The sequence below is a fragment of the Emydura macquarii genome, unplaced genomic scaffold (genome assembly GCF_026122565.2).
Source record: "Emydura macquarii macquarii isolate MOO-44397 ecotype Brisbane River unplaced genomic scaffold, CSIRO-AGI_Emac_v2 contig_1253, whole genome shotgun sequence".
NCBI lineage: Eukaryota > Metazoa > Chordata > Testudines > Chelidae > Emydura > Emydura macquarii.
In genome coordinates, this window is record NW_027131390.1 from 56,546,093 (window position 1) to 56,568,484 (window position 22,392).

At 41.2% G+C, this 22,392-nt stretch overlaps 1 protein-coding gene across 1 annotated transcript in view; it reads right to left on the reverse strand.

Annotated features, from left to right (window-relative positions):
• Positions 1–3,333: 3,333 nt before the first annotated feature.
• KIAA2012 (KIAA2012 ortholog) overlaps positions 3,334–22,392 on the reverse strand; it is a 76,412-nt gene continuing 57,353 nt past the window's right edge. Inside the window, 8 exon segments of the mRNA XM_067549825.1 lie at positions 3,334–3,502; positions 4,056–4,275; positions 6,091–6,263; positions 10,815–11,017; positions 13,792–14,168; positions 15,644–15,782; positions 16,778–16,952; positions 19,567–19,660. Of these exon segments, the coding sequence (XP_067405926.1) occupies positions 3,343–3,502; positions 4,056–4,275; positions 6,091–6,263; positions 10,815–11,017; positions 13,792–14,168; positions 15,644–15,782; positions 16,778–16,952; positions 19,567–19,660 (1,541 nt within the window). The 3' untranslated portion in view covers positions 3,334–3,342.

Sequence of the window (22,392 nt, forward strand, 5' to 3'; positions counted from 1 at the left end):
GAGAGGTTTTGAATTTTTTTATGGAGCTCACTGTAAAGTTATAAATGCATTTTCTTTCATGCTTGTGGTTTCAGTGTCCCGTTTCCCGTCTAGTAATACACTTCTTTTGTACTCATAGCTGCACTAAACAATTTTTTTAAAGATTAAAATTTTGGTTTACGAAAGTCAGAGAATATGGAATTTTTTAAGCATTCTGTTTAATCAAATGATTTCTAGAAGAAAAATGACATTCAAAAGAACCCATCACCAATATAACACATGGTGGAGCAAAATGCTGTTCCCTACTAGCTACATCTGGTATTCTGAAAAGCAATCTTAGTTGTTTACCTGGCCTCCATAACAGTAGTATCTGAGCACCTCTCCCTCTTTTTAATAAATGCATCCTCACAACATCCCTGTGTAATAGGAATGTACCTCTGTTTCTACTTTACAGATAAGGAACTGAAGCACAGACAGACTAACTTGCTGAGTGTCACACAGTAAGTCTGTAGCAGAGCAGGGCATTGAACTCAGATTTCTTGACTCCTAGGCTAGCATCCTAACTGCTGGATCTTTTTCCTCCCAATCTACACTTTATATGCTGATTTATGTTAATTTCCTAGTGAGGAGGGATTGCATAGAACCCTCTTTTGAGACTTAGTGAATGTTATTTGGGTGGAAAGTTGGCTGCACATGGCATTCTCTCACTCACCCCAGCGAAAATGAAATGGCGGTCTTTTCTATACTGGACTTTTTCCTCCAAAGATTTCCCACTGGGAGTTTGCTCTTCCTTCAGCTACATACATATGATGCTGTTGGGCCACCATGTTTCATCCAGGCTTGCTGTGAGCAGTTAACTGCAAGTTATTTAACACATGGTGGCCATCAGTGGAGCTGCAACATTGGGAAATTCTGACCCTTCTTACTCTTCAAGAGATTAATCCTTAGAAACTGGACCCAGGCTTCTTGTAGGGCAATTGTGCAGCTTGTGCTCCTTATCTATGTATATCTTGTTAATGAAGTGCATCCTCTGAAGTAATTTTGCATTATGACAAAATCGGAGTCGGCAGGCTGATATATATAAACAATGTAATTAAATGTATAGTGGTGTAGCCATTCTGGTCCCGGGATGTTAGAGAAGATGGCTGAGGTAATATCTTTTATTGGACCAACTTCTGTTGGTGAGAGAGAGAGAGACAAGGTTTTGAGCTTATGCAGAATTCTTCAGGTCTGGGATATGTACTTAGCGTCACAACTAAATACAAGGTGAAACAGATTGTTTAGCATAGATGAGACTGGGAGCTTAAATTCATAACTTTGCTAGATACTAAACACTGTTCTTGTGTCTTTAGTCCATAATTTTTAGTATCTAGCAAAGTTGTGAATTTAAGCAGTCAGCTCACTTGTGCTAAACAATCTGTTCCATCTTGTCTTTAGCTATGACAGACTACATGTCCCAGACCTGAAACAGACCACTCTGTAAGCTCAAACTCTTGTCCCTGTCACCATCAGAAGTGTTCCAATAAAAGATATTCCCTCACCCACCTTCTGTCTCCCATGTAATCACATGAAGATACCTCAGTTTTGTGATTTTTACTGTAGTTTTTTTCTATGGTCCCTTGCTCCCTGGAAGGAGTTAAATGATGTGGTAGGAGCATTTCTGCCTGAAAAGGGAGTCCTGTAGAAACAGCATTTATCAGCTCTTAAGAGAGCTACATCCAGCTGTCTGGCTAAAAGCTGGGTTGGGCTTTGTGCATGCATGGTGAGGGGGGAAGCAAAGTGAAAAGAAATCACCCAAATCCTGTCTCTTCCCGTTATTGATAAAATGTAATGCGTTTTTCTTAGCTGCAGTATGTGCTACAGGTATTTATGTAAAATAAAGGTAAGTATTACTCATTAGGAACTCTTCTAACATACATATATGATGAAATAGCTTGCAGGTGGATATAACTTATTTTATTATAAGATAATGTAGAAAGAGGGAACAAAACCATCTCCACTGAGTCCGTACCACAAAAGACGGTAGTTTGTTTTTAATTTAAGTGACTCTCACTGCAAAATTATACATTCATTTCACATTTACTCCAGTAGCACTTAAAGTCTCAATCCCCAGGTTGGGCTCTCTTCTTGTAGGTGCTGTATAAGCATAAGTTAAGTCCTTGCTCAAGAGTTTACAGTTTAAAATATAAAATTAGGACGTTTATCGTTCAGCAGTTGACCTTACCTGGGATGACTAGGTAGAAAATTAAGCAAGTGCATAAGTGTTTGCAGGATCAAGACCTTTGTTAGGATGCAAATAGAACGAAAATTTGAATGTCTGCAGCAAGTTATCTCCACCACCTGTTTATCTTTTGGAAGCACTTAGCATGAATACTGTTTTTCAACTTCTCATTTCTTTAAGGGAAAGAGTTATTTATGTATATGGAGGATTTTAAAAAATTTGAGCTAATTTGTGTGCCCAGGACGTGCAAACTCTGAATTGCTGGTGCACAGCAAAACAGGTTTACCAAGGATCAGCCACAGGCAATATATACAGAGAGTTAAAAGAATTACTAATATTAAGACACCACTCAATACCATTTTTTACAGCAACGTTCAAGTACTGTAAATCAATTTATTTTGCTTCTAATACTAGTAGTTAGTGCACATTTAATTCAAATGAAGTCCAGCTCCAATTTAGCAAGAGCATAAAAATATTTGACTGTTTCAAATCTTTTGAAAATGTGCAATATGATTTGCACGTATAAATTTAACTTTCATAGTCTGTAACAAAAAGCAATACAGACAAAAATATGATTAACCTGATTTTGGGGAGCAAGAATTGTTCTCTTTGTAGTAGCAGTCTTCATTTGATGTCTTTGTTGGCTTCTGGGGATGCATGGTGCTAATATGCACAATATCTACCTGCTTCTGGATCTAATGAGTAGGTAAGTCAGTTGGCCTGAAGATCCTTCTGCAAGTCAGAGATGCCCTCATTCCCCCCACAAGATTGTGAAAGCTATTGCCCTGCTTCCACTGAATGGTCATGAGAAGGCGGGGAGGGGCACAACGTAAGAGACGTCTGCACTCACAAGGTCCACAAGAGACTTTAGGGCCAGCTCACGCTGTTAGGTGGACTACTTATTGATTATAGCATCTCAAATGCTTGATTTTCCCTCTGTAGGATGAGCATGTAGAATGTACTTATCTACTGGGGAAGTGAATTTAAGAGAGAAAATGTCTCCCCATGAATGAATAGGGAAGTCTTAGGCCATGTTTTGACCTTCCTTTTGGGTCAGACCATTTAAAAGGAACTCCTAATTGGATTCAGTGGATTGGAATGGTCCACTACAATAACCTCTGTCTCCCTCGATATCCTAGTATTTACTTGTTTTCTTTTGCTTCCTCCAGGCCTAGCATTTGGAGCAGCTGAAAATAAGAATAAACCCATGGCCGTGAAATTTGCTGTGTATGTTCTAGTCCCCTGGTTTCCACTAGCAGCTCCCGCTGGAATTGCAGGTGCTGCTCCAGAACGTTCCTTTGCCTGCAAACAAAGAGTACCAATTAATATATTTAAAGATAAAAGAAAGGAAGGTCATCACAGAGGCAGCTAGTGTACTTTGCTTCACTAGGAGTGGGCTAGGTCAATATTTTTCTGCTTAATTACAAACGCAGCTATTTAAATATATTGCTGGTATAACTTTTTACTTCAGTTGTAGTGGGAAACCTGGGCCCTATGCACCCATTTTGTAATGTAGATGGGATATTAGATGTGTCCCTGAACTCTTCTAAAGCCTTGGATCCATGTAAAGCTTTAGCAGACTGGGGGGATGTAATGAAAACATGATTGAGTCGTGTCTGCACCTCAAAGAATCATGTTGTAATTTGGAGTTATGGAGTATAAACAGGACCACATGTTAGAATTTGAGACTCATTACTGGAATTCCAGTAGTGTGAAGCACTGAAGATCATGTTTTCACTAAAATAGTTCAAGCCCTAGTAGTGTTTTTGTTTAGGTTAGCACCAAGTGACTGGTGTTAACTACTGATGTGTTTCTATTCAACAAATAATTTCCTTTTCTAAATAAGGCTGTTTACCTGGCTAGAAGTTGTGCTTGTTTCTTTGCTTCCTCCAAAGCTAGTCTAGCTGCCTCTTCTGCTTTTTTCCTCCTTTCCTCTGCCTCACACTTTGCCTGTTCCTCCTCCTCCTGTTTCCTTCTCTCGTACTCCAGGCGTTGTTCTTCTGCCATCTCTGCTAGCCGTTGTCTTTCCTCCTCTAGCCACATTTCCCTTTCTTTCTGTCTACGTTTTTCTGCCTCTAGGGGAGAGATGATCAGACAATTAGTAGCTACCAACATTTCCTGTTTAGGAAATGGTTATTTAACTGTATTAGAAACATAAAATATTGCAATTGCAGTATTGTCAACCTCAAGTGTTTAAAATCCATAGGCCCTAAAAATGATTTATTTTTTTTAAAAATTAACGTCTTCTTGTTCAGCACATTTTCAAGTTTTTGTTTTCAACCATTAGTGCTAGAAATTTACTTATATTTTTAGGTAAACTCAGGTTCTCATGTAGTTATGACTCCAAGGACTGGGGTTTTAAGAAAAGAACATCAAATGTTGAGACTTGAAATAAAAATCACAAGATGTGCCAACACTGCTAGTGTCATAGGGATGTTAGATGACAAAGGGCTTGTCTTCAATATGCTGCTCGGCCAATGTAGGGTATGCTAGTTACATAAGTAATGTAACTTAAGTTGACGTACTTTACATCAACTTACTGTGGTGTCTTCACTACACTATGTCTACAGGAGAGCGCTCTCCCATCGACTAGGCATGTCTTCACCAGACCCGCTAAATCAATGCTGCTGCAAAGATGGCTGCAGAGCCAATTTAGTGCTGTAGTGAAGACAAGCCCTAAGTCACTGAATGCCTCTGGACCTTTACACCCTCCAGGCTGCAGTGACTTATGAAACAAATCTATTTAAATAATACCTTTCTTTATTTGGCTACTGTCCATTCCCTTCCTCATGGGTGGTCATACTTTTTTTTCATTCTCTGCTTTTTCCTTATGGCCAGGGCATTAAATCCAACCTCCATATTTTTACAGTGCTTTTCTTCCAAGCATCTCAGTGCTTTACAAACTTTAATTAACATGTTAATCTTCACAACGCTCCTGTGAGTTGTGAAGTATTAATTTACCCCATCTGTAAAATAGGAGTAATGAGGCCCATTGAGGGTAAGTGACTTGCCTAAGGTGATGAGGCAAATCAGTGGCAAATGCTGGGAATAGAAACTCACCAATCCCTCTCACAGTAGTGCTAATAGCAAGCAAATGGACTGAAGCGCATAAGTTGATTTTGTTTAATCAAACAAGATATAGTCCCAAAACACTTCACTTTCACTGTAATTGGAAAGGGCCTGTATGGCTTATTTTCAGCTGTGGTGGTGGTCTTTCTTCCACCGCCAACCCGCGGGCACCAGCAGCTACATGAGTGCCTCTTCAAAGCCGTATCTTCACTTCCAGCAAGAGCAGCTACAGCCAAAGCAGAAAGTAAGGATTCCTTTGCCTCTCACCCATACAACAGTGGCAGCTTTTCTTCAATCAGAACAGAGATGGTAATAGTGTCCTTGAAATGAAATATTCCTAGAGGAATTGGAATAATGGACCCCATCACTGGTGGAATGAAATTCACTCTAACTACACTGATGCAATTTGGGATTTTCACTCCACTGTATGCAGATTCTCCTGTATTATGTTCAAAGGGGACTGTTTGTGCTGCCTCATTATATACTAGCCAGCTGTGGTAAATTTATCTGGATCCCTTATTACTAGAACTTGGGAGGAATATAATAATCTAGATACTTACATAGATGGCCCCCATCACTGTAGCACCTAGGTGCCTTACAGACATTAATTCACTCTTGCAATACCCAAAAAGAAGGGGATTATTATTATTTATCACCATCGTACAGATGATGAGGCACAAAGAGATTGAGACTTGCCCAAGATCTCTCAGGAATTCCAGGGCAGAGCTGGGAGCTTCTGAGTGCAGTGTCTTAGCTCACCCAGAAGGGTGGTTTTCTGGTTATCTGCTGATAGGGTAAGTTTTAGCCCTTCTTTAGAGCACCTGCCCGTTCTTGTTCCTCCTGCTGTCTTTTCTTCTGCAACTCTAGAATTTTTCTCCTATGTTCCTCCTGCTGCTGTCGGACACGTTCCTGTGCTGCTTTCTCGTGTTGTAGCTTCCTTGCTGTCTCTTCCTCCTGGCGCCGGCACTCTTCTTCTAGCTCCTGTTTCTGTAAACTAAAACATAAATTATTAATTGATAGAGCTCCAAGGGCCAGCCGAGCACTCATTATAGATCATAAGAAGAACAGGTTCCTGGCCCAGAGATCTACAGATGTATACAATGTAGGAGAAGGGATGGGCTAAAACAGAACAGAGTGGCTGATAAGTGGTGTCTTCTTGGTTCCACAAATTTTAGATTAAAAAAAACAAACATATTTCTACTGTCTAATTTAACCTTCCTTTGAGGGATGGAGGAGGGTTTTAAAGGCTCTAAAAGAAGTGTGTTTTAAAGAGGGATATGAGGGAGACAGGATCAAAGGGGGGGGGGGTTCAGGTGCATGAGCCACATGGAATGGAAAATTGTATGAAGAAAGCAGTGGGAGGAAGACCCCAACGGAGAGCTAGCATGGAAATAGTAAAGGGAGCAAGGAGTGGAGAGCAAAGGGAAATGAATGAAGAGGAGACAAAAGCCAAGTTGTGCAGGGTTGTGGAAATGAGGACAAGGGCTTTAAATGTGATGTAGAAGGCAAGGGGAAGATAGTGCAGGGATTTGAAGAAGGTTTGCACATGGTCAGAGTGTTGGGCAAGGTAGGCACTTTTTGCAGCAGAATTTGCACGAATGTGAGAAGACTGACATGAAAGTCCAGGACACTATAAAAGAAGAAAAAGAATGCAACAGTCAAGGTGACAGGTGATTGGGAGTTGAGCAAGGGCTTTTGAAGTGGAAATGGACATGGAGACAAAAGGTTAAGGGACAAAGAAAACTATGAGAAACTAATAGCAATTCCCATTAAGGAAGAGAGCAAGTGGTCTGTTTAGTCTGGTACTGTGTCTTGTTTCTGACAATGGTCAGTTCTACATACTTGAGGAAGGGGTACACCCATCTGTGCAGAAATGAATTATTGGGGGTGGGGAAAGGTGGTAGAAAGGGGGCTTTCTTAAGCTGATTACCTATTGAGTTCATGTTCTGATGTATAAAGATTGATAGCCCTGTAGTTTTCACCTTGCTTCCTATAACTGCAGATGTTACTTTAATTCAAGCATCTAATCAATTTAAACTTATTTGTCTCAAAATATCCTACTGCAGTGAGTTCCACAGGTTAATCATATATTGAATTTAAATAGTTCCCTTTTCTCTGCTTTAATGTAATTGCATTCTCTCGTTCTTGCATTACAATTTTTGGGAACAGGTGAACTGGGGAAACAAACTGCAAGGCCTTGGATACAATTCTTTTTCACCCCTCACCGCCCTCTTATTCATGGAGGCCCCATTTTTTCCTCTGTTTAACATCCTTGTCACGTCCCACGCTGCGGTCAATAGTCAGAGAAAGTTGCGTTTGGAGCACATTAGCAGTACAGAGAAGGATCTATTTACATGTCTGACAACCCAACGTGTTTAAGTATAGTTTAAAAGTAACTGTTCCTTCCCTTCTAACAGGTATTGTGCCTTCCGGGCCCCTCTCCCCGCATTCCTGAGGTATGGGACATATAGTTTGTATGATATTTACTAAACTTTTGAAATACAGCTGTAAAATACCCAGATAAAGTTAAAGTATCTTCCCTCTCCAATAACTGCAATATTCCAAAATCCTCCCCCATGCATAGCTTTTGAAGTGTAGTCAGTGGAGGGAATTATTTCCCTTCTATCGATTATTTAAAAGAAGGAAGTAACTGCAGGCTTCCTCTGGCACGTCCAACATCCCACTATATCAGTCTCTCTACTGCCATCTGTATTATTTAAATGTATGTATACATGGGGATAAAAGACCTGTATCATGGCTGTGGCTGGCCTGGGTCAGCTGACTTAGGCTGCGAGGCTGAAAAATTGCTGTGTAGGATGTTTGGGTTCAGGCTGGAGCCCGAGCTCTGGGATCCTCCAGTCCGAGTCAGTTGACCTGGGCCAGCTGTGGGTTTTTAACTTTGTGTAGACATCCTCAAAGGCCCAGATGGTGTCTCTGTCCTCATGGGAAAACCTGGGGAGAAGTGCTGGGAGGTGATCCACTAGCACTCAGTGATATAGCAAGCAGGCAGAATTGAATGAAACAGGGCTTTATTAAACATCTCAGAGAAGCCAGTATTACATGCTCACACTTGTATTTCTGAGCCTCTAGTCACACACACATATGTCCCTTCTGCAACTTAATCCTCTTTCCCATTTTACAAACATCTAACAATAAATAACTTTGACTCATGCAGAACACCTGTGGGCCAGAGGTTGCTAAGCACTTAGCCTAGGCAGAGTTGCATTTTTATCAGGGAGTCCTATAGATATATGTAGTCCTTGATACAGGTGCTCAGATACCACAGTAATGGGTGTTGTATCTGATTCTGAAGAATAAAAATTAGTGTCCTTTCCTTAAGGTTGACTGGAACTGGACCACACTATTTCAATGTCACCCGTCCCTGTGTCTGGCAACTTGTGATCCCCTTGTATAACCTAGAAGCCACTACACGTCTCCTTTAGTCTATCCTTTCCTGTGCCTTTCTATAGGTTGGATGCACACTGGAATGCCTCTTTCAGAGCTGGCAGATCTTTAGCTGACTAGTTGTAATTCATCATTTGTGTCTTATGATAATCAGCCATCTCCATTTCATCGCAGTGGTGATCTGATCGGCAGTAGAGATTTGGTTCTGTGTCCCATTAAGGCCTGCGTTGGATTATTCCTGTGTGCTAGGAGTGCTAAGAAAGGATCTAATCCTGTGGAAACAGCCTTGTATAATAGTCTCTGCTGTTTTTACTGCTGACTCCAATTTCTAACTGCTCGGTGACTGTTAGAGAAGTGTTGTGATGATCAAATGCACAGGGTCGAATAAATTCCTTAAATTTTTGATACGTAAATTGGGTCTGTTGTTTGCAAATATGGTATCTGGAATGCCATATCTTGCAAAATGTGCATTTAATTTGTAAACCACCTCCCTTTCTCTTGTATCATGTAGGGTAGCCACCTCTCAGAAGTTAGACTAGTAATTTGCTGTAACCAGAAACTTTTCTTCCTAAAAGGTAAATAAATCCACTTCAAACTTCTCCCATGGCGGGGTAGGAAAGTCTCAGTTGCTGTTAGTTATCATAAGATCAGCCAGTCTCACATCCTTCCACAAAGGACTGCTCCAGAGTTTCATTGCATTTAGGAGAACAATAGATATCTGGAGTTCCTAACGTGGAAGCAGTTGTGAGCTTCAGCATGGCACATTCGTCTCTTACCCTGCCCCCCCATGAGTAAAATAAGATATTTGCTTTCCTGCTTTTGCTCTCTTCCTCCATGAAGTGGTCTGTGTACAGCTCAAGCTCCTGCTTCTTCCGGCTTCATGCCAGGACTAAGTTCTTGTCTGCAAAATCCAAGCCTTCTGGAGGCTTCAGGCCATGTGCCATAGCTCATGATGACAGCTGCTGCAGCTGAATCTCTGCCACTTTATTTCACTGGCAGTAAGTGATGCAGCAAGCAGGTAGAGTTGTAAGAAATGGGACTTGAAATGCTGAAGCTTTGCTGCTTGTCTCCGAGCTACACACAGAACCAACCCACCCCCAAGTTTGCATTCTTGAGCCTCTAGTCATTCCACATGCTCCCACATAAAAGTATGCCCCTCCTGAAACTTGACCCTTTCTGTCCAGTGCCTTGTAAAGTCGTCATTCAGCTGGAGGGAAAGAAAACATAGCAAGGTTCCTCTTTGTGAAGCTTCTAATGAATTCTGCTGAGGAAGAAGCAGGCGGTCTAGCTCCCAAATCTTACAGATCTCAGGGTTCAGCACAAAGAGACCTTGCAACTGGAGCCCCCTAATCTTTTTGGCTCCCAATGGAGCTATGCTGCCCAGGTTGCCCCCATAACTCTCAGTAAAGGTGCGGGGAGGGGTTCCCTAGCACAGAGGGCTTCCACAGAAAAGTAAAAGCTCTATAGCCCCAAGAGCTGTATTAGCTTTCCTGTGGATTCCTTGCAGGTGGCTGAGGGATGATATGCATCTACAGCCATTTCCTTCTGGTCCCTCCCCCCGGTGGATCACTGAGCCCTCAGATCACTCCTATTTCCAGAGATGATGCTGTGGAGACAGCACAGCACAACTCCGCTCAGGCAGAGGCAGATCTGTGTGCAGATCTGGGGGGCATGATCCAACCCAGAGATCTGTAAACTCCCTTAATTTTTTTAAGGAGGGTGGCTATAGACATGAAAATGCCCTAAGGGCTCTATCACTGGTTCCCTCTTCTGGCAAGTTCATGATTGCTCTATTCATTACTATAAAATTATTCAAGACTGTCAATAGACTTTGTCATGGGTGTCACAAGTGCCACATCTTTGCTTATATATATAAATATATGCAAATAGGTTCCAGAATATCATATCTGCTCTGCTTTGTTCTACTGTTTGGAAATCCATTCCCCAACACTGGGACATCTTACTGAGTTCCCGGTTTTAGAAGTGGGATACTTGGAGAGATGTATTTCCTGATACAGGGCTAGATGTGGGGTTGGAGAAGTGCTTGATGTGATGTTCCTTAAATGGCAAAAAACAATCATGCTTTTTATGTTGCCATCCCACCCAAATATTCCCCAGATGGAACCTTATCCCCACTAACCACATCTCTTCTGCTCTTCTCTTTTGTTCCTGTTCCAGTTCTTCCTTCATTTTTTCCATACGCTCCTGCTGCTCTTGCTCTTTCCATTTCTGTTCCTCTTGTTCCCTTCTTTTCCTCTCTACCTCTAGCCGTCTTCTCTCTGCCTTCTCTACTCGCATTCTGTCCCGTGATAATTTCTCCATCTGCTGGTTTCCAGGGAGATCCTGAATGGATATAAGGAAAAGACACTCATTAAATAAAATTTGTACTCCATTAATTGCCGATTGGCTTATTTGTTAACCATGGGATTCACAGTCTTTGAAATAGATGCACTTTATATGAGATTTACATATCCTAGAGAAGATTTGCCTTACCTGGGACTCATTGTTAATGTGATTGACTGTACCTGCACTATTTACTCTCATTCCGTGGGTGACTCCTGGCAGGTGCCCACCATCATGACATCTCATGACTATTACAAGGTTCCCCAGTAGTTTACATTCCCCTGCTTTTTCACTGTTGTAAGCCAAATTTTGTGAAGTTCTGTTCAAGTTCAGATTTGTGATACCACCTCTCTCTAGTTCTTTGGGAATGCTTTGATTGTTCAAAAATATGTTGGGGAGGAGGAGAAAATGGGGCTGGGTTTATTTTAAGACAATAAAGACAGTTGTCTTGCATTGTCAGGAAATTGGTATGAATGATGTCTCATATTTGCAAGGCAAAAGAATGTTTATATTGAAAACAAGTCTAACAGCTAAAAAATTCTACAACAAAAGTGGAAGGATATGAAAGATCTCAGCATTGAACCCTGAGGATACAGAGTTTCTAAACTGGGACCCAGGACCTGAATAAATTCAGCACTCATCAACAACATAGGATCCTCAGATTTGTGATGCTACATTGGACCATTGACTTATCAAGTCCACTATCCAACTTCTGGCAGTAGTGTTCACTGAAGTGTGATGCTTTAGGGAGACTCCACCTTCTTCATAAGGCACGTATGCAGCTGTGCAGCCCTGTATATTGGTTGGGGGAATCTTTTCTAGCCCTGTGATGATCAAGCTGATATCTTGAACGTAGTGTAGACAACCGGGGGCTCAGGGAGGCTTAGCCCCCCAGAAAAATTAGGGATTGCATTATTAAATGAAGGAAACACTGAATTTGGAACAAACTCGTTCATCTCTCTATTAAAAGTGGACAAATTTAGTTATGGTACAAAACTACTCATTGAAGTGATAGATAATAGCTATTATTTTTAACTCTAGCCACTCCAAATAAAAAATGTTGTCTGCATCCCTGTTGAAGCATGAGATTCAGTGATCCTTCACAGTCATATGATCTACAATATCTTTAAGGGCAGGCCTGGGCCAGCATATCCCTGCTCTGAGTTCTAGCCCTTGAAAGATGCATTCTGAAAATTGTAGTCTCTTTTGGGTTATAGGATTTTAGGTGACCACAAAGCATGCTGGGAAGAAGTGCCAAGGAATATAAGGAACACTCAGAGGTATGAGTGAGATTGATTGATTGATTGATAAGTATCTGACTTGAAACCCTAGTGAAAGGTTTTCCACTAAGAGCCTAAGAGGGGCTATGAGAAAGGCCCATGAAAAACAGAAACTAGAAGAAGCTGGGGAAGGGTGAAACAAATGAAGGAGAAAGTCTGGGACAATACAGCCCTGGGGTGGGCTTGAGGCTCAATGTTGACCTGTTTAGAAGCCCTGTGCCAGGGCTTCCAGAGAGGATAGAACTCTCCTCAAGGAGGCAGATCACATCATACACTGGGAAAACAACTACTGAGCTTGCTTGATCCAGAAGGAGAGAATTAATTGATTTCATATCCTCCCATTTCCCCCAGGCTTCTCTTACCAGCCTGAGGAATACCATTTCTGAGGACTGGCTGAGGCAGCAGTCTTTTTCCCATAGCAGGAGGGTAAAATATCTGTTATATTTACTGTAGCAAACATAATTAAACATGTTGTTGGTCATAATATTGAGCAGCTTTTTAAAAACCCCAGCTACAGTATTTAATGCTCTGGCCTCTAGTGGCAGTGAGGTCCACAAGCTGACTGTACTGCTATATTTCCTTTTGTTTGTTCTAAGGTAAATTTCTCTGGGTGATTGCCTGTTCCTGTAATAGACAGGGACTGCCCTGATGCAAATAACCTGCTGAACTGCAATGACCAAAAAGTAGCAATGAGCTGGTCCTTTAGCGGGTTTGGGCTGAGCAGCACTGGTGCTAGAAAGCTTGCCTCTCCAGGTAGAGGAAAGAGAATCACATGATGGGGAAGGCCGGACCCTGTGGCTAAGAGCAGGCCTGCAGGAAAATGAGCAGCTAGCAGTTCAATGAAATGAGGAGCCAAGCAGGGAAAACAGCCCTGGGAGTCAGCACTCTATAAGGAGTGGATGGGCCGGTGGGTGGACTGGAGAACTGGGAGTCAGAAATAAGCCTATGGAAGGAGAGTCAGAGTAGCTGAGGTGAAGGCCAGGCAGTAACCCTAGTTGTTTTGGGTTCCCAGGCCTAGGAGCCTATAGAAGATGCTGGATGTGAATGTGGGTTCCCTCTGTTACTATGAGGACTGAGAAACTGTCTGCACTTCTACCTAGTGAGCTGACGTTGTGACCAAGAGGAAGCTGGATGAATTGATCAAAACCAGGAGGGCTGGGGCTGAGCCTAGGAGAACGGCAGAGTTGAAAAAATGATTATAAAAGAGAAGACAGATATTCTGTAAGGGGAGGCTTGTGCCCAGCTTGAGATGGGCAGAAGATTTTTCTTTTGTTTTGTGTCTAGACTTGTTACCCAGGAAAGAGTTGTTTTGACTTGGTTTAGAGGGCCAAGTCACTGAAGCACACTGAGGGTGAGAGAACCACTGAAGATGAAGGAAACTGAAGTGGGCCCAGAGCCAGACCAGGTAGGTCCCTGTTACAATCTTACAATGTAGGAAGCCGTTCAGTGAATTTTCTTCCCTGCTTAGCCATAAAGGAAAACCCCAGTTCTTACCTCTGAGACCTCACCGCTCATGCCTGCTTCCGATTCAGTGCCACTGACTGTGGTGATTATTGGGTGAGTCTGAGAAAAAATTTTGTGATTGGGAACTAGACTAGACCCAGAAGGACTGCCATAATCCTCAAAACAAAACTGAAGGCTTTCAGGAGGGAGTAGAGGGTCCTTAATATGTGAGCTGAAGGGAGAAGGGCTCCTGTCACCACCTAACTCCTCATCTCCAGCAGCCGCACTGCTCTGATTTGCTTCTTCCATTTCCTTCCCTCCTTCCTTATGCTTTGGTTCTTGGATGGTCTCTTGCCTTTTGACTCCAGTATTCTTTTTCCTGAGAAAGGATGTTCTTTTCTCATCAGCCTTTTTCTCTTTTGGTTTTCCTGTAAGAACACAATTCATTCCAAATCTAGATTTGTCACTTGATATAGCCAACCCACTGTAATCTGAGTTATAGTCAAATTGCAGAAAGTTTTCCAGATGTCACCAATATTGCAGTTAGTTATCTATGCGCCTATCCACAATGCAAGTACTGTACTTAAATCCATAGGCAAATCTATTCTATATTTTTATGATAGGGATCAGGTGTTAATTTATTGGGCGGCAGTGTAAGTATTAAGTATAATACATAACTTTTTTCTAAAAACTCATTTTAGACAGGAAAAATTTCTCCTGCACAAAATGTAGTGAGTTTGAAAAGAAGAATTTGGTGCTCTTTGTTTTTCTGGTTCAGTCATGTTTCCTGCTCAGCTTAGGTCAATTTAAAGAGCCAACACATTATACTTTTAGACTACAATGATGAAATTAAAAATAAAGAAGATAGCTCAGTCAATGTTTAGATTAATATTGGAACAATTATCCAGAAATTCTTTTAGATTTTTTTGAGACAGCCACCTGTAAATTATTATCTATCTAATTATCATTCTTACGTCAAACAGCTTTCATAATTACCACATTAGTTGTATTTTTCTCTTCTCAAGGTGTTGCTTCAGGCCTTTTCTCTCTAGACAAACGTTATTATGAAGCACTGATGTTGACATTTTTTAGGCACTTTCTCTTGTGGACAAATGCCAAAAGGCAGCATGATCTAATGGATGGGGCATTGGACTAGGATAGAGTAAATCTGGATTCTATTCCTAGCTCTGCAACTGACTTGCTATATAACCTTGGACAAGTCACTTCTTTCTGTACCTCCCTCACTCCTTTGTCTATTTGCAGTGTAAAACCTTCAAGGCAGGGGCTATCTCTTAATGTATGTGAATAGCAAAATGGGTACCTCAGTCCCTAAGTGATACTGCAAATCAAATACATAATAATGTATAAATAACATGAAAATGGAAGAGCAGTTACTATGTATGTACATCTCTCAGTATGCATGTTTCTTTTCTGCTACAGTGCAATCACCCTTGGAGGGAAAATCTAACTACTAACCTTGTCTATTTGCATAACTACATATAATTATTTGCTTCTGGAAAAACAGAAGATATTTCCTTTAAGGTATGCATGGTTACAACACAGCTATTTTCTACTGAAGTGACTGCAGGCCTTATCTAATTCAATGCTAAATAGCAAGGGAATTAACCTTAATAAAAACTGATCACAAATCTAAAAATAAGAACTTAATGCCAGAATCTTCCTTGTAACTTTTGAGCTAACAGAGCAGAGAGCAAAACAAAAGTATCACAAAAACATTCTTTTTAGTTCTGCATGGCAGATCTTTGGTTCTAATATTCTGCTCCTGATGACATTTCTTCCAAATCACACGTGTGTGTGTGTGTGTGTCTGTCTGTCTGTCTGTCTGTCTAAAAATTAGGATATTGGAGCTGAGACCTTTTCTTTACGTGTGTGATGTTCTTACCTACAACAAATTCTTCTCTTCTGAGTCGTTTGTCTTTGTTACTGCTCTTTTTCTGTGCTTTGGATACTGGGTCTATCTTGGTCAATTCATTTCTTTGCCTTTTCATGGCTTTGTTCTCTGCAACTTCTGTGTCCTGGAACTAGAATTGACATTAATAGTGCTTGTCTGAAACATACTGATAAGGAATATTGATTTAGTTAAAAACAAGAATGTAAGTTTTTTGTACCACGCAGTCCACACTAGTTACCTCAAACACTGTTCAGAATGAAAAGATACAGAAGAGTATCTCTTTTTTAGCTTCACCACAGCTGCAGCAATAACATGTATTATTTTCAGAGTATCCCACATTGAAGCCTTTCCTATGGCACCACTTCTTAAAATCACACTTTGGAACCACTCCAGAAATTGCCTTGGCATCTTGGAATTACCCATGTTCTCTGGACCACTGACAAGTGACTTGTGGGTTACTGAGGGAAATAGCTTTCCTCCATAAGTTGTTTTGTACCCATGCTACAAGCAAAGTTTATATTTATTACTCAGGGGGTCAAAGCTGTAAAACAAAATGAAGGGCAGCTTTACTCTCAATCGTCACTCACAGTATCCACAGTCACCCATAGTGTAAAATCCATCATTCCCTTTCCTCTGTCACTCTGACCTCAGTCCATAAGTTTCTGGACCAATAACAGACAGAATGGAAGGATGGGATTGTCCTTGGAAACATTGGTTCATAGCATTCCTCTTCTCTTCTCTATTGCTGGTGTGTCCACCAGGGTTGCTGGCCCCAAAGAAGCAGCACATGTTGGGGAATAATGGCGGAACAACATTCTATCATGTCCACTTGGTGTGAGCCCTGTATTTATTATTTGGCCTTTGGTATCACTAGACTTATTCTGTGTTTTCCTAATTGTATCCTAATGGTATAGAATTGAATCTGACTTGGTAAGATGAGCCAGAGGCCACTTCCTCATTGCACTGTGTTCTTTGTCTGAGCTAGGCTGTAAGAGATGAAGTCAGTGTCTGTTTTGTTCTAATGTAAATAACCAGAATGAATAATATTAATCTTATCTCAAACCCCATCCAGGAGGAGGATGCAATAGGCATTTTGCTGCTGGAGATGTGTCCTACGATACTTACATAATTGAAGCTGGCAGTAGTTTGCTTACAGAGATCCACTGGCAGGGTGGTCTTTTCTCCCTCTATCACATGCTGCTTTTCAGAATGACTCATGGCTACTCCAACATTTTCTTGTAACATCATCCTATGACTGGAAGGTCCCATGAGATAGCTACCAGATTCAGAGTCTTGACCCCTTTAAAATTAAAGCAATAAAAATAACCAGAGTAAGATTTCGGCAAAGTCTCAGAGCTCCAGAGATAAAATCTCTTCTTAAGAAGTAGGAAAAGCTGGTGTGTTTTCTTTCCCATCTTTTCTTTTCCCTTGCCAGTCCTGAAACCCTTTAGAACAGCATTTCTCAATTAAATTTCCCCACGGAACCATTTAGGCTCCACGGGGAAATTACACTCATACTCGATACCCTCCGCCGAAAAATCCGGGACATCTTCCCTTTTTCGGCGGCGCAGAGAACAACTGCTCTCAGTGGCGCGATGTCACTTTCTTGCGGAACCCTAACAGTGTTCCTGCGGAACCCCAGGGTTCCATGGAACACCAGTTGAGAAATATTGCTTTAGAATAATCTGTTAGTATCGTATAGTGAACAATTTATGTCATTATAATGGCCTCAGCAGGTAGCTGCTTTTCTCCTTCGAGGTCTCTTGTCTCCTCATTATTGAGGAAAGCAAGTAACATTGTCTCTTGTGCTGTAACAAAGATCCCAAGACTCGTTGGCGGGTGCCTTAATAACAAAATTGTAAGTATTAAAATACTCTGCACTCCTGTAACACTTGTCATCTAAAGATCTAAAAAATGTTACAGACATCAATGTCCTGGCTCTTTGAAGTGCTGAGCACCCACAGCTTCCACGAAGTCAATGGGAATTACAAGTGCTCAGGTGATGAAATCTCATACTATCTCTGTGAAGCAGGTATGGTACAAATTTTTGGGTCTGAAACCTTGTTGTATTCAATGCATTGAGCTTCCATGCAGGTAGGTGGTGCTGTATATGAATTAATAAAATAACTGACTATAATAAACTGAGGGACAGAGTAAGAACTTTGCTGAAAGTCTCTTGCAGTGAGTTAATATCAGAGCTGGGAATAGAATCCGAAAGGCATGACCTCAATCCATGCTCTAAACAAAACTCCTTCATTTAAAGCAAGTTACTGCTCTTCTAGCAGCCAAAGCAATACCAGAACTAAGGGGGCATAATACCACATTATATTCAAAGAAATAAATAATGATTATTGCTAGCAGGGGACATAATGATTCTAGCTCAAGCTGGAACTTCCATACAATAAATCAGTTTAATAAAGGGGAGGGGCTGTGATTTATCTGATGATAAACTACAGTACTAACAGAAATCAATATTTGTTTTATTGACAAGGACAAATTCTGCTCTGATGTACGCCCAACACAATCTCACTGAGGTCTGTTCCTTCAACTAAATACTGTGACTTCTCCACACCTCTGTATGTCTAAGATTTTATCTGTATCTCTTCCTTTTGAAGCCAATTCTCTAATAGGTTCCACATGCTTTGCACCACTTCACTGATGCAAAGCATCCATAAACTTGGTTTAAATGACCAACTGCTATGTGTCACCAGCTGTTTTGCATCACCAGGGCAGTGCAACGCAGACAGAACATACTGAAGAATTTAGCTCAGTGTCATCCAAACCTCTTGGTTAGTTTTCTGTAATGCATTTTCTGTGTAATCCACCACTATTTGTTTTCCCTCTTACTTTGGTGTTTGTCTAGACAAGAGTCTGTGGTTCTGTTTTAACTCAAGTTAATTGATTGCCTCTAGGCAAAAGTGACTGGTCTGGAGAGGGGAGAGATGGTAGGTGTGCCAGAAAGGAAGAGGAGACTGCAGTAGTCCATCTCACTGCCTGTAATTTAGGAAACAATATTTTTGTCCAGAAAGATTGGTTATTCTGTGACTACGCTGCTTAAGACAGTTAATTAGAGTGCCTCCAAGGCATATTTCCAAAGTGTGCTCATTATCAACAGATCAGCTTGCTCCTTTTTTTCTAGGACAAACAGTGTGCTTGATTTGAAGCTCTAGTAGTGTGTGTGTGTGCGTGCGTGCGTGCGTGCGTGCAGGGGGGCATTTGTTTTAAATTCATGAAAGCCAGGGAGTTTGTATTAATGTGGTGTAATCTTGGATGTCCATTAGTTTTCCAGGTACGTCATGGGGGTATGATAAGTAGGAGAGACATCTTATTCTATCTAAGGTAGTTCTAAAACTCCTATCATTGTGGTATCAAAGTGCTTAAACATTAATACTATCTGTCTGTCTTGGGCTTCCTCTTGTGCCCGCTACTATACCGTCTAAGCACTTCCAAGTTTAATTAGATCTGCACAGGGAAGTCCTTAGAAAACTTCACAGAGTCTTCTCCTCTTCTCCCAACCCTGGGTTATAGGAGGGGGGTCTTGCATCATGTTCTAATGATGATTAGACTTTGAAGCATGATGCAAGATCCTTCCTCCTACTTTCTTCTACAGTTGTATCCCCTCATCCGAGGAGAACTCTATTTCTGACTCCGTATAATGAGAGTGTGAGTGCCCTCTGTTGTTCTGGATGTGGTTTTCACTACCAAATATGCTTAAGTAAGTCACAATCATAGAGAAATCCTACTCTGACGTTTCAGTGCTCACTAGAAAGTAATTTAATCCAAGCCCCAGGCTACAGATAGATTTCAGCTTTCTGAATTTCTATTATCCCAATAGAAATGAAATGTAATTGAAAACCAAGATAGGATGCAAAAAAGGAAACTTTAATTCAAAAAAAAAAGCACCTACTACTCACATTTCTTCAGTAGGGCTCGCTGTACGGGCAACATAGGACCCCAAGTGTGAAGTATTATGGGATCCAGGTGTTCCATCTATTGGCTTACCTGGATCTGTAAAAGTTTAAAAAAAAAACAAAAAAAAACTTATTTTCTGAGTCAGGCCAGAATCAGGGTTATACTGAGTAGTTTCACCAGGTGTCATTGCTATACCCGTATCTGTATTTTTGTTTTAAAGCCAAGCTTAACATAGTTTAAAGTGAGTAGCATTTGGTGGCATCTGACCATTCCCTGTGGACAAGTGTCCAAAAGCAAGATGTGGGGGAAATAATTTTTGCCAGATTTAGAAGCCATTTAAAAATCCTGGAATCCAAATTTAGAACAAAACTTGAACAGAACTCAGTTTTGGAGGCAGAAGTGCCATTTCATTCTGGGTTGTTGGTCGTTCGCTCAGATGTTATTCCCTGTCCATTCTAGAAGCAGGTCAAGAATGTGTTTCAGATTAAAACCAATATCATGTACATTACACATTCCATTTAATTAGAAATGGAGGGTTACACTTTGTTCTTGTTCACAGCTGTGTAAATGGAGAGTAACTCCACTGAGGGGTTTTGTCTTGGCCAGAAGCAAAATTCATATCAAAATTTTGAATTCCCCCAAAGTATGGAGTTTTTTTCGGGGGTAGGGGTGGTTTAGATATGAGGGTTTTGGATCAGACCCATCTCTAGATTTTATTAAACATTTCTGAGCCTTGAAACTCAAAAAAAAATTTCATGAAATCTAGAGGCCAGTAATCTGAGATCAGCCCCAATCTTTGAGGTGGGTATTGTTTTCAAAAACAGATATGAATTTTGCAGCTGACCCATGTTGCTCTCTAACAAGCTGAACCCAAAGTGCTGGATCCACATTCTGAATTTTGAGGCCGGTTCTAATTAAATCCAGAAAGTTTATAAACATAAACATGAAGGGGCTTCACAACACTAGGATCTTCTCCCCCTGCCAAAAACTACCACTTCTTTTGGCAGGTTTGATGGTGTCTCATCAGAGAGCTCAAGGACTGAATGGGATACAGAAATTAAAGTACTCTTTCATAGCTAAAGGTGGGCTCTCCAGGCTGGGTTTGAGGCCCACAAACAGGATAGTGTTGGGAAACATTCACTGCAGGAGGGCTCTCTGATTCTCCAGAGGAGAGTGTAAGGTTTACTCTCAAAGGAATAAGCTGTCACGTCAGAGATCCACTACTTTTCTCTGTAGAGTTGGACAAGGCACCAGCAGAGAGAGCCCTTGTTCCAAGCATGTCTAAAAAGTCAGACAGTGTTGACTGCTTCCAGTGATTTATACCATTCCAAGAGGCTGTGTTACTGCAAAAGCTCACTTTTTAAAAAAAAGAAATAAAGTCTTTTATGAAAGGACCCTTCCCTGATACTTCTCACAGAAATATCTGGACAAAGTCACAGGAGGAGCCAAGAAAGCAGGTATGGATTTCCGCAGCTCGGTGCCTATGCTTTTCTACACTTGTTTTTGCAGCATATAGCCTTTTAGTGACTCCTTTTTTTTTTTTTTTTTTTTTTTATAAACATAAATAGATGGCTTCTGGAGAATGGATAGTGCACAAAATAATCTAAAAATTGTCCGGTGGGCCAAACTCACATGTCACAAATGATGGCATAAATAATATGTTGGGCATAAAAAGGTTGTAAATGGCTAAGTAGTTTAAACTTTTATCAACCTGACATTCAGTATGAGTGTGACCTGTGTAAATTCAGCCTTAGTGTCAGTAGGTGCAGTGCCCACTGAACTTAACCTGCTCAGCCAGGCTCACTGTGTCTCAGGAGTGCTGGGGATGGTGCAGTCCAACCTCAAGTAGAAAATCTGGCCTGGTTTAATTTATACCTTCCTGTTACTCCTTCCTCTTCCACTCATTTTGCACATCCACTAAATACCAAATGGGAGCAAGTTATGCTTCTTTGGCACTTAGACTAGTTTTATGATCAGTTTATACCCCAAGTGTATTTTACAGCAGTGATAGAAATAATGGAGCATGGGGCACAGAGACTTCCATGGGAATTGCACTGCTTACTCTAAGCTGCATTTGGCTGAATTTGCCCCCGAGTCTGCTAAACAGGAAAGTGTCAAGTTCCCAGCTCTCCTGTATCTTGTGCCCATCTCAAGGACAATGAAAATTTTGATGGTTTCATTTTGCTGGTGTCAGGGTGGATGTCATTTCTCTGGTTTGGTTTTGTTCTGAGTTTAAATGAACTAAAAATCTCAAATCAGAACACAGCCAGAGCTGAGTCTCACCGTACATTGACAACTTCTGAACCATAAATGTCACATGACTCTGATACAAAACCAGAAACACAGCCAGGTTCTTTCTCACCTTAGCTAACCTTTCAGTTGGTCGGGTGATGAAATGTGAAACCAAATACAATTTGCACGTTTGGATTTCATCAGTCACATTTCACACAGCTTGTTTCCTGCCTTGGGGAGGTAAACTCCCATTATTTTTCTGCCTGTAAGGAAAGGGAATACCTGCACAGCTCCTTCATGTTGGCTTATATATTGATTTAGGGGTAGGTCTACACAGCAAAAACTGCATAGGCTAGCCTACCCAAGCTGGCTTGAATTGAGATAGCGCAGGTAACAGAAGCAGTGAAGACAGCACAGGTATTGCAAGCCTGACATGGACTCCAGCTACATACTTGGCTCACCAGCCCATGTTGTGCTATCTGCAGTGCTATCTTTACCCACGCTGACTGGATTCAAGCTAGCTTAGGTAGGCTAGCCTGTCCAGTTTTTACGGTATAGTCGTACCCTTAGTCACAAATGAGGAGGGAGCCACTTAG